This window comes from Oryctolagus cuniculus, chromosome 6, assembly GCF_964237555.1.
Source record: "Oryctolagus cuniculus chromosome 6, mOryCun1.1, whole genome shotgun sequence".
NCBI lineage: Eukaryota > Metazoa > Chordata > Mammalia > Lagomorpha > Leporidae > Oryctolagus > Oryctolagus cuniculus.
Window position 1 is genome coordinate 43,733,827 of NC_091437.1, and position 17,401 is coordinate 43,751,227.

At 40.5% G+C, this 17,401-nt stretch overlaps 1 protein-coding gene across 6 annotated transcripts in view; it reads left to right on the forward strand.

Moving 5' to 3' along the window:
* SGCD (sarcoglycan delta) overlaps nt 1–16,841 on the forward strand; it is a 1,063,424-nt gene extending 1,046,583 nt beyond the window's left edge. For all 6 annotated transcript variants that reach the window (XM_051844413.2, XM_051844412.2, XM_002710335.5 and 3 more), the window contains 2 exons: nt 6,701–6,824; nt 8,432–16,841. In XM_051844413.2, the coding sequence (XP_051700373.1) occupies nt 6,701–6,824; nt 8,432–8,605 (298 nt within the window). In that variant the 3' untranslated portion in view covers nt 8,606–16,841. The remainder of the gene's footprint in view (nt 1–6,700; nt 6,825–8,431) is intronic.
* Nucleotides 16,842–17,401: the final 560 nt, after the last annotated feature.

Genomic DNA, 17,401 nt, shown 5'->3' on the forward strand with positions numbered 1-17,401 from the left:
TGGCACAGTAGGCTAAGCCTCCACCTATGGCACCGGCACCCCACATGGGAGCTGGCTCATGTCCCGGATGCTCCTCTTCTTATCCAGCTCTGTGCTTCTGCCCTGGGATAGCGGTGGAAGGTGGCCCAAGTGCCTGGGCCCCTACACTCACATGGGAGACCCAGAATAAGCTCCTGGCCCTTGGCTTCGGATGGGACAACTCCAGCCATTGTGGCCATTTGGGGAGTTGTGGTGGCCTTACAGGGAGTGAACCAATAGATCAAAGACCTTTCTCTCTGTTTCTCCCTCTACCTCTCAAATAAATATTATATATATAAATATAAAGTTATAAGACTGCCACTTCAAAAATAATGTAAACAGAAGTTTAAAATCAATGAATGAAATACATAGTTGAACCATCTGGAAATCTAGCACATTTAGCAAGTTAAAACATAGTTCTATAGGGAACCCATAAGTCACATGAGCAATCCCATTAAAATTAGAAAATATTTAAGCTACCAATACTTGCTTGGGACGCTGTTAAAGAAGAATTCCAAAACCTTAAAAGACATTAAAATTAGGAGAAGCAAAAGTTAACAACAACAACAAAAAAAAACACATTGGAGGCCTAATAACAACTAAAGAATTATCCTAACATCTCAAGATCAAAAAGGACAAAGTCAAGAAATTGAAACAATCAAAACAGTAAGTAAGATTGGCAAAACTAATGGTCAGGTTTTGCACTGAGCTCTCAGAGACCATTCAAGAGAAAAAGATGCTATGAATATCAATATTCAGAACAAAAGAAAACATAGCTACAAATCATGGGGCATTAAAAAATCAATGAGGATATTACAAAAAACTTGGTAATGAGTTTAGACTTTTATACCAACTGAGAAAAACCTGTATACTGTTATACTTATTTTTAATTAAAAGATGAATTTTCTATGCCCAGAACATTTATCAGTGAGCTTCAACATAAAAAATAATTGTTATTTCATAAACAGTTCTGGTTTGTAGAACAATGAAAGAACTTTAAAAAGATGTTATAAGAAAAAAATTACAGGAGCAAAATCATAAAATAGTTTATAGAAAATACACTACATACAAAGTTGGGTTACAGCCAAAAACACAGGAGTGGATCAGAACATTAATATAATTCAAAACAATATTATATTAAGTATAAATATAACTCAATGGATAGTATACAAATAGTACACATTATAAGGTAGGATTTGATAAAATTCATATTATTTATTGATGGAAACTCTTAAGAGAGTTAAAATAAGAAGAGAGACTATCTTGATAAAAGGTATTTGGAGGGAGAAAATAACAAGAAAAAGTTTTTTAAATGAAGTTGTCAGAAGTTTTTCCTGTAACTTCAGGAAGAAGCAATATTTCAGTTTTTTTCTGCTAGTCATAAAATTGGACAGTCATATATTAAGATAATTACTTGCAGTAATAAAAACTTCAAATAACGTATATTCAGATTATGAAAAATAACCTGACTAGTGACTGTAAGATCAGTGTGCTCCCTCAAAAAACCAATTCCAGCAAAAAAAATAAAAAGAGTGTTTCTTAATCCTTTTTTAAGTACCATTTTGGGGCCAGCCTTCTCGCATAGCAGGTTAGGCCAGCATCCCGCATTGGCATGGGTTGGAACCCCAACTGCTACACTTGCAATGCAGCACCCTGCGAATGCACCGGGGAAAGCAACAGCAGATGGCCCAAGTGCTTGGGACCCAGCCTCCACATGGGAGACACGGACAAAGCTCCTGGCTTCAACCTGGCCTCGTGCTGGCTGCGGAAGCCATCTGGGGAATGAACCAACAGATGGATGATCTCTCTTTCTCTCTGTAAATCTGACTTTTAAAAATAAATAGATAAATAAAAAACTTGAGAAAAAAAAAGTTTAAATCGTCCAATTATTGAAATACATAAATGTAATCAAAATTCCAATGGGGTTTCTTTGTGAAATGTAAGTTCATTCCAAAATATATGTGAAATACTAACAATAATTAATAGATTTCTAAAATAGAATAAAGGCACTTATAAAAAAACAAATTTAACAATGTGAATAATTTAAATAAACTACTTTTGCAACAATGGACAAACAGAATAAGAAAAGACTAGAAAGGCTCAAAAGAGAGCCAGCCCTCAGATAGGGAGGGTAACTGTATTCTTTCACATCTACTACTAAAATGTAATGATTCCAAATGATATTCGTTTTCCTAAATTAGAAGGCCTGGCAAGCAGCAGCTGCCTCCTGTGCTCTGGGTTTCCTTCACTCACAGTCAGGCCAGCGTCACTCGGCAGATAGCAAGGAGCCTCCAAGAGGACTTCTGGAAGATCCCTGCTATTACTGTGCTGCTACTTCTGTTCTACTCACAGCTGCCTTTTGGGTCACTCACTGACATCACCTAAGAGTTTTTGGAAGCCCCTGAGCCTGTGACCCGGGTGCGAATGCGGTACTTCTCAAAGTGTAGTCCTGAGCCAGCCGTGTCAGCATCACTGGGAAATTTGCTCTACATGCAGCTTTTTGAGTAAAAAAGCTACACTGGAAACTCTGGGGCTAGGGCCCAGGTAGTCTACAACCCTCCAGGTGATTCCGATGCTCACATTTCAGAGGGCCTGGCCCAGCCCTGCACCTCCCTTCCTGGCCATTCTTTCTCTCTGCATCTCTTCTGGGAACCTCTGTATGCTCTCCCTCTGGGAGGGTTACCCACTCTCTGAACGCAATCGCAGCTAATTTCCAATAGCCTGCAGTTCTGTCGACTGCCCTCGGGTTTACCTTGCCCCATGCTCTCTCAATAATTTTCTTGTGGGCTTTCATCTGTCGTCAGAAACCGACACCACTTCAGGCGTGTTCTGTCTGATCTCTACAGTTCCCATAGGACTCCTGGAGGAGTATTTTCTCCGTGGCAACGTTAGCATGTGGACAAACTACATGAAGTCTGCCTGAACATCAAAGGATATTAAGACGGGCTGTGAAACAAAAAGGCCTTTCCGCTTCTCCTTTCAGGACATGGTCCTTTGCAGCTTGCTGTAGCATTTCACCCTAGAACAGTTTCAGGGTGGTTCTCCTCCTGAGAACCCTGCTACTTGCAAGTCCCAGAGCCCAAGGAAAGGGATCACTCATTTCTCGGTCTGCTCCCCTGGTCTCAGAGTCCTCCTGGTGATGGCAAGGGCCATAGGCGGTGGGTAAGAAAAGGGCGAATGCTAATGTCTGTCTGAAACACCAACTCTGTATCCACAAGTTTTCCAAGTTCCACCCTTTTTCTACTGTGGGTTCTTTGTGTTCCATTAAAGTATCTTTTTGACATACCAGGTAACAATACATTCAACATATGCTGCATCAGATAGCACTAATGTAGGCTGCTAAATGTGCTATGAGAAATAGCATGTACTATGAAGTCTGTATCACTCAGCCATATGTACTATCTCTCTAAACTTTTATACATAGTCTGCTTCTAGAAAAAGAATTCCATTAAGAAAGAGTCGTCATATTATTGCTGAGAAGGAGTAAGATAAGATGGACAGAATAAGGTTTTCTCATGGTAAACAAAGTGACTTTGGTGACCCCTCAATTGGGTCCACATATTGACTCTGCTATTGTACTTGATGTATAACCCTGAGCAAGTGATTTAACATTAGCTTCATCCTTTTGTGAACGTTAAATAACAGATAAAACCCTTTACATAGTATCCTCGCCTAGTAAGCCCTCTCTAAAGGCATAGGCAATGTTTTCAATAAGAAACCTGACTAGCAAGATGAAGTCAGAGCAACGTCTGCGTGGCTGAACAAGCTCAATAGTTCAGATCTTTTTTTAAAGAAGTTGTGAAGGTTTTGGCCAGAAAGATGCTTGCTTCAGCAGAAGTACTCAAGAAGATAAATTTTTTTCTTTTTTTATATATATTTTATTTATTTATTATTTATTTTTATTTTTTGACAGGCAGAGTGGACAGTGAGAGAGACAGAGAGAAAGGTCTTCCTTTGCCATTGGTTCACCCTCCAATGGCCGCTGCGGCCGGCACACCGTGCTGATCTGATGGCAGGAGCCAGGTGCTTCTCCTGGTCTCCCCTGGGGTGCAGGGCCCAAGCACTTGGGCCATCCTCCACTGCACTCCCTGGCCACAGCAGAGAGCTGGCCTGGAAGAGGGGCAACCCGGACAGAATCCGGCGCCCTGACCGGGACTAGAACCCAGTGTGCCGGTGCCGCAAGGCGGAGGATTAGCCTAGTGAGCCACGGCGCCGGCAAGAAGATAAATTTTTGATAGAAGTACATTGGGCAAAGGGAAAAATCAGAGGCAGAGCATGTGAGGTGGTTACAAGACTCCAGGTTATAGCTGACCTAGTAGACTGAGAAGGGAGAAGCTGTGAGATCAAAAGCTGAGTTAACTGATAAAAAAAGGGAGGATGACACAGGGACTCCCTGGGGAGGTGGAGCATGGCGGTGCCACTGATGAGGTGTTGAGCAGGTGGTATTCAAAGAGTGGACAAACAAGAAGAATGGGAGTGAACTTAGTGGAAATAAACAAAGCCAGAGAATTGAGGATACACTGTGTAAGTCAGCCAGTCTACCCATGAGAGAATCAGAGAAGTACAATAACACAATCCTCATATTTCAAAAATGAGAGTACAAGAGTACATGAGATCCACTATGTGGGATTAAGGTCCTAGGCCAAGCTGTGCTGCACCAATGTGAAATTCTGCTGCCCTGGGAACTGGCATCATCATGAGGGAAAAAAAAAACACACACACATGCAAAGGAGGTGAATAACAACAGGTGAAGCCACACCTGCCTCAGTAAGGAAATGTGAGTTCAATAGAAACTCAAGCGCCAGCGCCGTGGTGTTAATCCTCCACCTCCAGCACCAGCATCCCATATGCATGCCGGGTTCTAGTCCTGGTTGCTCCTCTTCCAGGCCAGCTCTCTGCTGTGGCCCAGGAGTGCAGTGGAGGATGGCCCAAGTCCTTGGACCCTGTACCCCATGGGAGACCAGGACGAAGCACCTGGCTCCTGGCTTCGGATAGGCGCTGTGCCGGCCATGGCGGCCATTTGGGGGGTGAACCAACAGAAGGAAGACCTCTCTCTCTCTCTCACTGTCTGTAACTCTGTCAAATAAATAAATCTTTAAAAAAAAAAAAAAAAGAAACTCAAGCCAATCTTCTCGTAAGTATTATATAGGCCTGATGTTTCTCCTTATGGTTCTTTGAGTCATTGTAGATTAGGATGGAAAGTAACTCAGTGGAAAAGGGTGCTACCTGGAAAAATCACAGAGAACCCAGGGAGAGGATTGTGGAGGAGCCCTCACTGGGTGCATCATAGAAGCAACAGTCAGCAGTGGGCAAAGAGGAAGATGTTCCTTTATATCAAGTTGAGGTGTCCACAAGTTGGAAACGTACAAATAAAATTGCAGTAATCAGTCTGATTCAGTGCGATTTCAGAGCTCCCTGCTTCCCAAGTTGAGACATTTTCTTTGCAACAGATAAAGAGACCCTTGGGGATTACTATCCAGTAATAGTATTAAATCTAGAATATTCAGAGGTTGCTTAAATTTTAGATAGTGTTTTTCTCACTGAATGAGTCTGGCAGAAAACCTATGAAGCGATATTATTTTGATTTTTTTCCATATAAATTAGTTAGAATGCATTAAATCTTTCTCTTGGTTCACCTTCTTGGCAGTCAATACAAATACTCATGAGTAAGTCTTCAAAAAATACATAGAGACAGGTGGCCACCACTGTAATCCGGGTTCCGAGGATTTCCATCTCCCCAAACGTTGCTCCTCATACTGTCCCCTTGCAGCCAAACCAGCTCCTCTCCCCAGCCCCAGGCAACCTTCTGCAGCTGCACTTTGGAGTAAGTCCTGAGAATTCTTTATGATTTGCTGATATAATACCAATAGTCCCCACAGTCAAGTTGAGCGTCCCCAAACTGAAACATCCCAGAGCCTCAGACTCCGAGTGCCAATATGAAGATGCAAATGTTTTGGATTTTAGCACTTTATCCTAATTCAGATATTCACTTTATGGATGCAAATGAAGTAAATAAACTAAAAACAATAAAATCACTCTCATGCCAATATTCCAAAATCCAAAACATTTCTGGTCCTAAGCATTTTAGATAAGGAACACTTAACCTGTAATAACCATGTTGAATGATATTTCCAATGTGTCAGTCACCATTTAAATATTTTTTAGCTGAATAAACTAGAACTCTGAGCAATTTTACAGGGAAAGCTGGAAGGAAGAGAGGAAAGGCAGGGGAAGACGGAAGGTCACGTAGGGACCACTTCATGGCTTGATCTATTTTGTTAACTTCAACTGACTCTTCCTCCACGGAGGACAGAGTAGGCCGCAGTGGAAGCAACACGTGTCAGATTCAAGAAGCTTAATTTAATCTTGTTTTCTTCTTAAAGTAAGGCTATACCAAAACACTTATGTAAGATTGCTTCATTGTACCGAAGCAATGACTGCACAGAAGATAACATGAAACCTTCCTCCTAGAACACCAAACTTATAACCTTTGTGAAACCACCCTGACAATAAAACCTACCTGTGTTTTCTAATAAACTTGAACAGACTTGTAAAGGAAAACTTTAAACAATTTCTTCATCAAGAGCTGAAATGCTGTTTCAATCCCAGGCCATTTCAACTTCTTCTTAAATTTCACAAAATGAAAATGGGACCTTTTATCTCTGTCTTGTGTGTATTTCAGATTGGAGTCCCCAACCCGAGCTCTAGTGATGGAGGCCCCAAAAGGAGTAGAGATCAATGCAGAAGCTGGCAATATGGAAGCTACCTGCAGAACAGAGCTGAGACTGGAGTCCAAAGATGGAGAGGTAAGGGGGGGAAGGACACAAGCCAGAAAGATGTGGCTCCAACAGGCCAACCTTTCTGATTGGTGATTTGCCCCTGAAATTAATCTTACGTGATGTCAATTTGAAAAAAGCCAGTAAGATGGCTTTATTTTCTAGAAAAAAGTAATTAGACAATTTGATTACAGCCAAGACCACAATACATTAAAATTATTGCTGATTATTTGAAGAGTAGCAATAACATCTTGTATTGCAAGTGCAGATTGATATGACCACAAAGTGAATGCTATTTTCAAACTCTGATTTGTCAACCAAATGAGAATTAGTTAGCCAGCATTATTCAGCTGGCTATCACACACATCTGGCTAAGCATTTAATTTACTCTAGTTATTTTGTTGGTTCCTGTGTGTCTCCATTTCCTTAAGATCCAAATCCAGCAGCTAGCTCAAACCTGAACAAGGTAAACTTCCAACTTGGGCAAGAAGAGAATGAACAATTACAGATACCATTTTCCTACCCCAACACAATCTGTGAACAGAAATGCTGCTTGTGTTTTTTTTTTTTTAAGTAAAGTCAACCAAATCTATCCTCAAAATATGATCTGAATGCAAACTTTTGAAAACATCATCAAAGTGTTCATTAGTGCGCTTTTCTATTTAGAAATAAAAACAAGGGGAAAATCACTTTAAAGCAAAACTGTCTTTCATATCCTTTTACCGGGTATCTTCCTGTCTACATCCATCCTGGGTACATGCTTTAAAGATTCATTTTATTTACTTATATAAAAGGCAGTTTGACAGAGACAGAAAGAGAGATTGTCCATGCAATGGGTGACTCTCAAACGATCACAACAACCATGGCTGGGCCAGGCCAAATCCAGGAACTCCATCTGGGTCTCCCATGTACATGGGTGCTCATCTGCTGCCTCTCAGGCACACTAGCAGGAAGCTACATCTGAGGTGGAGGTGGGACATGATCCCAGGCACTCCGTGATGGCCCATGAGCATCCCAAGTGGCAGCTTAACCCACGGTACCGCAGTGCCCACCCTTGCTTTCTTCAAAATATGCTGTCTTGAAAGTTCATCAGATAAAGCATTCAGTTACACAACTGCCTCTTCAAAGAACAAACCACTCACATATAAAAACTGTAACTGCCTCACATATGTAGTTCATAGCTATCAGAAATCAAACTGTGGAAGAAGCAGTGGTAAGCATAATTGAATGACATCTTCTACCATGTCCTATACATTGTTAGAAAATGAGGAAAGGGACTTACTCTTCATTTAAAATAGTGAAAACACTCACTAGTTACTGTCACCTGGCACACAGAGGTAGGCAATAGCCAAGAAGTACCATAATAAAGAGTTCAGTGTAGCATCTTGAGTATTTGTTTGACTCTAAGGCTCAGTTTTCATTCCAAACATACGTCTGCAGATTGGTAACACAGGCCAAGGCAGCATTATCTTGCTAGCATAGAAGCATCTGTGAAGGCAGAGCCTATAGTTGTCCAGTTTCTCTCCAAATCCACAGTGCCAAGAAAATACAACATAGGACAGGTGCTCTGCTTTAACTGGAACTGAACCGTCACCCATAGCTGTTGACTAACTCTCGCCTTCCTTCACTCTCTTTAGATTAAGTTAGATGCCGCGAAAATCAAACTACCTAGACTGCCTCATGGATCCTACACACCTACAGGAACGAGGCAGAAGGTCTTCGAGATCTGCGTCTGCGCCAACGGGAGATTATTCCTGTCCCAGGCAGGGACTGGTTCCACTTGTCAGATAAACACAAGCGTCTGCCTTTGAAAGACTATCCATAGTGGACACTGTCGGCGGCATAAAGGCCCTTTTTGGCTTTAGACTCTGGCTGCCAGCTATTTTTACTAGAACACAGAAAGCCTATCAAAGACCTTTTGTGTGTGTGAGCGCGTGTGTGCGTGTGTGTATGTGTGTGTTTGCGTGCAGGGGTGAATATAAATATATAAATATATATATATAAATAAATATATATATCCTCTGTATAAAATGAGGTTTCAGTACAAAAGGAACCATGGGTGACCCTGTGATACCCACAGTCATTTTCCATCCCATCTTCATCACCTCCATGACAACATCTGGATGCTAATTCAGGCCCAATCTTCCCCAAACCATCCAGAATCACACAGTCTGTTGTGTACTTACAGGATATTCATCCCTATGTTTCTGTGACAACGTAACTTCTCCTTTAGTGTCATTACTGGGCAGCAATGGCGGGAATCTCCAAGTCACGCTCCAGCAGTGGGATCCCTGTTTGAAAAAAAATCAACATTTGTTTGCCTTTTGCAGCAAGGCTATCCAACTCCCCTCCCCCGCTGAAGTTAATTATGAGGCATTACCACAGAAGTTAGCAACAAGTACTCCAAACAGCTCCCTTTTTGCACTCATCTTTGCAGCCAAAAGTATTGGGGCCCTTTTTCAGTTGGATGAATGAGGAGAATGGGTTTCTGCAAATTTTGAACTGTTTACCCAACTTCTGTTATCTTACTTTCTTGAAGCTCAAATTGTCTTTCACAGTCCAAATAGGAGTTGTAAATCAGCACAAAATAGGATAACAGCTGCTCCTCAGTTGCTAGAGGCTATTCAGTGGTCTGACAGGCAAAGAATAAATGGGTGATGTGTCTCTGTTTGAAGAAAAAATGACTCGAAAGCTATTATGTCCTCACTTTTAACTATATCCAGCAGACTCCATCCAATCCAAAATGATGAAGTCAATCAAAATCCCTTAGTGTGGAATCCCTACCCCAAGAGAATCCGTTCTGAAGTAGAAGTCTATGAGTAGCATTGGGAACCTAATTAGTTTTGTATGTTTCTTGGAATTGGTAAGCAATTTAGAGACATGCTTGTATTTTTAATTGGTACACAACTTTGATGCAAGCTTTTCTTCCTAAAGGCATGCACCAACTCTCTGGCTTTGATGGACTTAATATTTTTTTCAGGGCTATTATATTTTTATTCCTAAATCCACTTCTCTCTTTTCTCCAGGACTGACAGATCCATAGTACTACATGCTATCAGAGTAGCTCACTAGAAGTTAAACTACACTGAGTCGAATGTCCTTATCACAATCACTGTGTCTCTGGGGCCAGTAGCACCTGCTCCCCTCTAGGTGGAAGCAGCCTCAATTCCCGCCATCAGCTACCTCTCATCAGCTCACTTTCATCATCTTGCTCCAGGGTCACCCTGGCCAGCTCTTGTGCTGGGACAGGGGATTATACCATCTCTGTTCAAAGAGGGGGAAATGTGCCTATGCCTTAAGTCAATGCACTCAGCAAGGAGAAGCACATCCTATTTATCTTGTTACTTGTCGTTTATTTTGAGTGATTGGAGGGGAATGGTTTAGCAATGACTGGGCATCTGAAAAGCTGGTAGACAAACCAAATCATTGACAGATGTGGATTCTATGGAGTCCGGAATGGAGGTCTAACTGGCTCAGGCAAGTCTGGATGCCAGTTGGCAGGAGGGGCCCCACATTCCTAAATGAAGCATTTGTAGTCCTGGATGGCATCTTTCCCCTTGACAAAGTTTGAGTTTTCCTTACTTCACAAGCAGGGGAAGGCTTATCAGGGAAGGTGAATGCCGTTTTAAGATGGCCCTCACCCATTAGGCTGTACACATGAGATGTAAAAGAAGTGCTGTGTTGCTCGGTTGCTTACAAGTGGCGGGAGGAGGAGCTAGGGGGAGGACTCCTAGCCTCAACAGTGCTGCTGCAGGCTTCCAGATCCCAGGCTTGCTCCAATCACTCTCACTCAGTGTCCCTTGCAGAAGAATTAAGTTGGCCAATCTTAGGGCAAAGCCATAAGGTTGCTTAGCGTAAAGCACTAGGGTTAAAAAAGGAAAATCCATCATAAAAGGTATCAGGATATGCTGGTTAGTATCATTAATATCCTGTGGGGCACACTGCCAGAGACTGTGTGTTTCACACATAGAACACGTTTTTGCAAGCCAGAAAGACCCTCCTAGGCTACTGGGAGCATCAATCCCATTTCTTCCAGATACACAATAATAGCTCTGAGGTCCTTTGAGGCTAACTACCTTAGGATGGACCTTCTCTGTGCTTTGCTCTCTTGAGAACATCACATATGGATGAAGAGCAAGCAGAAAGTTCCAGATTTTGTTCTAATGATTACAAAAAAGTCAGCAGCTTGGAATTTTATGCCAATAAAAAGACTCATGTGATCCCACTTGCAAAATTTAATCATAAGGGAAATCATCACAACTAGAATAAAATAGCAACCAAGAAAATAAAGCACCTTGGAGGACATACATGATATAAAATTCTGTTTTTCATTTATGCTAAAGGATCACAATATTCATGATAATAAGCAGAAAATTTGGTATGAATGGAATTATGTACTTCCGTTCTGACTTTAAAAATCAGAAGAAATACACTCCGTATTCTTCATTGTACAATTTTTTCTCCCAGTACCCTCCAACTAGAATATTGGCCCACGGTCATGAGAGGAAGACTTACCTGCATTCCAGACAAATTTAGCTTTTAATTTAAAGTGTGCTAACCTCTAATTTTAAGAAAAATCAGAGTCTTTCTAATCTTTATATATAATGTCTTCTAGACAATCACACACTTGGGTACATTAAGCAGCTCATGGTATAACAGAGTATAAATGAATCTTCCATATACTAGCAGTTCTAGTATGTTAATGTTTTTCTGAAGAGTTTTGTAAATTAAAAATTGATCTCCAAATATGTTTAGCACTTAGTTCTATTTGGTGTCCTCTTAATATGTCATAAAAGCTTCATCTTGGAAAACTATTCAAGTATGACAAAGGTTGTCAAAAGCCCTCACCATGGCATCTAGTTTGTAGAATCCTGACAGGTGGCTTAACAACTCTTCTGTTCCAAGGGCAGATTTCATAAGCTCAAACTGGCTTTTAGCTTCCTTTAGGTCATCTTCCCTTTGGGCAGTTTTCACTGCATGTCCAGGAACCACTGACCAAAGATTACTTAAGGTTTGACTCTAGAGCAGAAATGAGCAAACTATAACCTGGGAAACAATTCTGACTCACCACCTGTTTTGTAAATAAGTAAATGCATTCACTTACAGGTTGTCAATGATTAATTTCACACTACAACAGAAGAGCTGAGTAACTGTCTTTGAGACTTGCATGATCTGTAAGGCATAAAATCAGTCTATGTGACCTTTATAGGAAACGTTTGCTGAGCCCTGACCTAGAGGTTTTGGGTGGTATGTGTTGGATATCGCAAATATATATATATATATATATATATATATATATATATATATATATATATATATATATATGGAGTAAGCCTACTTTTCTGTATGGGCTTAGGAATAAATATACATGGTGAAGTATTTTTAGGCAGGCAGGCCTTCCTTATGCTACATGGACAGGTGATCCCCCTGTCAGAGAAACACACTCAAGATACTTACTTGTAAAAATGACGATGAAATTAGGGGAAGCTTAGTGGAGAATGAAAGCTATGATAAGAATATTTTCCAAGGACCCTGAATCAATAGGTGGTTCCTCAAGTTAGTATCTTTGTGTGGCCAGTGAAGCAGGGGATCCCATGATTTAAACTTAGGGTCCCTTTTCTAAAGAGACTATTTTGCCCCCTGTAGTCACGGGTTTCTACCTCACCTTCCATATTCAGCAAAGAGGTTTCTCCCATGGCCCTCAAGAGACCATTTTTGACTTATCATGTCTTTTTGATCTCTGCCATATCCAGTTTGTTTACTGTTTCTGCAGCCACACCAAGCATTAAGCCCTGGTGGACAAATACATAATTGCAAGGACTGGAAGAAACACTTTAAAATATGTAGGAAGAAAAAAAAGTCAAATAATTTTCATGAAACCATTTTTTTGGAGGGACCAGTTGAATACCAGTTGAGTTCAGCTCCAAGATCCTAGGTCTTTGAGGGAGAGAGAATGCAAAAAGGACACATTCTAAACTCTAGCATCTCTGCTTCTGTATAGGAAGTCATGTTCATCCCTTCTGCCAAACCTGGGCTTTACAATTTAGAATATTAAAACAGCATCAGTTATGAACAACTCTATAAATATGAGTATTAGTACCATAAAAGGGATTTTTTATTAAAACTGTCTACTTACCTAACACTCAACTTAAGACAGATTCTCAGACTCTTACAAATGCAATCATTTTTACATATCCCAATAACACCTTAATGGGAGCAGAAGAAAGAAAGTACTTGGTTTCTATTTATTTTGGGCAAAATGTAGTGCCATGTTTGGACCAAAGAAGTAGGTGGGTCCATTTAAGCACCCGATCCTCATTTTTTAAGGCTCTATGAAATGTGCAAAATTTCATTTAAATAAGTTGTAAGCAAAACCAGTTCTCCTTGTTCCCCCTGCCCCCAGGAAATTTTAGACACAAAGAGGATTATGAAAAGTCCTTAGAATGATACATTTGCATTGGGATACCACTAGCAGGTAGGGGAAAAGTTATAATAAAAGCAACAACCCTAGAAAATAAGCCTTTTATCTCAAAGATAAAATGTCTGCCTGATGGTCTTTCATCACTTTCTGCTTGGTGGAAGGTTTCCCCAGTTCCAATATATTTCCATTAAAATAGTCAAAGGTACTGCATTGGGATGTCAGATGCATCTCTTTCTTTGTGGTAATCGGAATTTAAAATTATACAGTTGCCTCTGAATTTCTCATTCACAAAGCCAAACCACTGATAAGAGATAAAGCAATCTGAAACCTGCTGCTTCAGCTGGCACTGCACACCACATGCATTAGCATTTTCAAAAGCAATGTGATTTCTATGCTTCTTAAAACTTTCTTCATAATGGAATCCTTGAAATTTCTCAACAGGTTTGAACGGGCAAAAGGAAAATAATTATTTGTAGGAAGTCCTCCTTTTGAGTATTGTTAGAGCACACATGTAGAAGAAAATACTCCAATGGGGGCCATTCATAGTCTCAAATGCTACCTTCTTTGTTTTTCTGCACTTTTTTTGGTCAATACTCACAGAGTAGAAAATTAGCATCATCCTCTAAGAAAAAGAGTGCAGGACTGTTTCAGTTTTTGCTGCAATACCAAGTGTGATATCATACACAGTATTCATGTTATCAAACCCATCAATAAATAGTCTCAGTCATACCAAGAGCAATACTAACCAATGCACTTCAGCTTCAGCCCAGCACGTGATAATATAAGCACCCACTTTGACATTTGCAGTTGGAATAGAGCGAAATGAAACTCACTAAGGCAAGAAATATGCATAGAGTTCAAATCCACCTGTTACAATGGGAAGCCAAAGTAGTGTTTCAGATGTCTCTTTGGAGCAAGTGGATTTTTTTTTCATCACTGAATCTTCACTAAAGTTATCAACATAAAACAAATATGAAATGGCCTTCAGTGGGAGAAGAGAGAAGCAAACTTAATCTAAAATCTACCTTTCACGCCTTCATTTGCCTAGCGGTCCTTTCTATAATATCTTCACAGCACATTTCTACATTGAGTTTTTTTTTTTTCCACCAGTGAAGTAAAAGATAGCTCAAATTTCATAAAGTGAGAAAACTCCAAACTTACTCGTAAGGATACATAAATTTTCTTAGGGCAGGAAGATGACATTTGTCAATGAAGATATTGGCATTTCTTTGGTCCCCAAAGTAATCCTACTAATGGGATTTTAACATTTTCAGAGTCAGGGATCCTTTTGAGAATCTGAGTAAAGCTACCCCCAACCTCCTCACGCACACACACAGAAAAAAAATCATGCCCACAAAGTTTTACCTAAAAGAGGTTTTCTTGGACTCAAAGCCTATCCAAAAACAAGAAAAGAGTCAGATTTTGTTCTTTAATGATTTATGTCATAGCTGTTTATTAATACTCATTAGATATTTACTACATACTAGGCATTGCTAAATGTTTTATGTTCATTCACTTAGCTCTTCCTGAGAACTACCCTTTGAGTTCTCTAATAATCTGAATTTACAGGTAAGGAAACTGACACTTAAGAAACATACCTAAAGCCAGTATTCAGAAAAGAGCAGAGCTAGAACACGTGTCTAACTCTTGACCACTACCCTTTAAAGTCAATAATGTATCAAACTAGGTTTCAAGCTGTTGGGAAGTATTTCCTACTAGATTTTATACTCCATCTTATTAGGTGCAAGGGACTATAGAATTCTTATTTCCCTGGTTTCTGTAGTCTCTCTCTATGACAGCATCTAATACTACTGAATAGATATATATTGTGTGAAAATATACAAAGACTGAATCATCTAGATCCAAAAAAAGTTAATTTTTTGAGTGTTTCTTGTCAAATAGGGCTTATTGTCCTTATAGATTGGGAAATACATGGGTTGTTGACCTCATGTTCAAGAGAACATTTAAATACACAATAATTGAGTGTGGATAAACAAGTCAATATTTATACATACATATGTCTTCTTCCAGTAACCTCCATCAAAAGAAAAATGTCATTTTTTAGGTGAAGTCTTTGACACTATTTGGTTACGAATAAAACAGAAGGAAACTCAATTTCTATCATTCTCCCTGTTTTCCTACAAGCCAACAGGACTACCAAGGACTCACTTTGTGTCAGATAGTCAATACGGGAGCTGGGTTGGCCACTGGAGTTCTGGAATGGCAGAGTGCCACACCTTGTCAGCCATCACTAATGAGCTATATCCCTTCACACATGGAGAATTCTCAACAAAACCCTCAGGTCACCACCACCAACTCATCTGAATTGCAATGAGACCCACTTGCTAATTCTTATTTAAACAATGGCACCCTTTAACCTTGAATCTGCATGTTTTCTACTGAATGTTTAACATCAGCAATAAGGCTGCTAGCATTCAAACTAGGTAAGGAGAGAATGAGTGCATCTCAAATTCCTTAACACCTGCTAGCTTAAGATCACTTTCACCTTCCGAGCAAGGGGATCAGAAGGTGAAAGTGAAAGTAAACATGAAAAGACAAGGTAATTTTCAAAGTTTAACTCTGCCAGGGACCACCTGAACAGTTCATCAACCAGTACGCCCTTGCCCTTATTCAAGTTCTGTGTCAACCTGCCCCATCCACAGCTCAAAGGGCCACAGCAGCAGCAGCAAAGATACTGGAATCCAGTCCACCCTCATGTGCTTTATCTATAACACAAAGCTGACAGGCTGGAAGAGCAGAGATGGGAAGTTAGAGAGTGTTCCCCATGGCACCCAGCTGACTCCACTCAAGCACAAGACCTTGTGTGACTCAGTCTCCCCATAAAGCTTTAGTGCAGTGGTGAGCAAAAAATGTCAAAGATGCCATTTTAGAGTAAGAGGGTCAGACACATCCTTTTTGATGCTGTTGATGTCCAAATGGTCAGCTAGGAATGAGTACAAGATCTCTTGGAACCAACCTCACCAAGGCTCAGAGTCTGGTTCCCTGGAAGAGAGGAGAGATTGTAGCAAATTAGGGGGAAATGTTGACACGCCTTAATTTGGGTAGATAACCTATTTTGATCCAGTGTTTTTGTGAAGATGGGAGTGAGATTTTCAATACATTAACCACCTTCCCTCTGTTAAGTTCTCCCTTTTAGAGACCACAAAGAGGCCAAAACCTGCTGTTTAATGAGGTCAACCTTTAGAAGGTAAAGGCACATGACATTCATCATGATACTGGCTAGATGCACTGCTGGACAGCCCAGACTCTGGTGCTTTGATCAGAAAAGATGAGGTTGTAGACATCCATTTGCCTACAGATTTTTCAAAAGGGATCCTCATTCCCACAAACACTTGAGTTCAACCCTTGGGTTATTTTAGTTCTGTTTTGTTTTATTTCTTCTGAGTTTGAGTGTGATGTAAGAACATCTTTTTAGTTTTGTTTTGAATAACATCAATCCTTGCACACACTATGCAAAAATTTTGTAAGCATTGCAATAATGCTATGAATTACAAGGAACTATTTTAACTTTATTACACTTTCTGTATAAAAATTTGTATTTAATATTATTTCGACTGCAGTCTTGTAAAATATATTAATAAAAATAATGATTGGTAAGAAGGAAAGCACCCTTGTCCACTTCTTTAGGGAATTCCTCTCTCACAGCTAATAAAAAATCAGTCATTCCTATTGACTCTACCTCAGAAATCTATTTTCGGATTAATTTCTCTTCCACCTCTCTGATCAGTCGCCTAACATGTCAGTTAAGCCATCTCGGCCCTCAGGGAGAGATTCACACAGGATGCCTTACAGAAAGAGAGCTTACTATGCGGTAACACATAGCCTAAATGTTGCAAGTTCCTCGGGATGTAGAGCAGGGAAAGGCATCAGCCATCTCAATTGCTCTTCTAGAGACCTGCATAGGCTCCTCTGGCTAGAGTCTACCATTCCCCTCTCTACATCTTTGACAGAGCCACCCTGACTGGTCTCTGCTTGGTGAAACCTGTTGAGCCAGGCTCCCAGGGCATTCCTTTAAGCCTATGGATGAGCCATCCTTCAGTCAGGTGCCCATCCCCATCCCAGTCACTTTTCAACCTTCTCCCACCTCCCCCCACACAAAAATCTCATCATTGTTCCCTTAGATGGGGCCATGGGTGGGACGATTTAGGAAAGAAAGCAACATGGC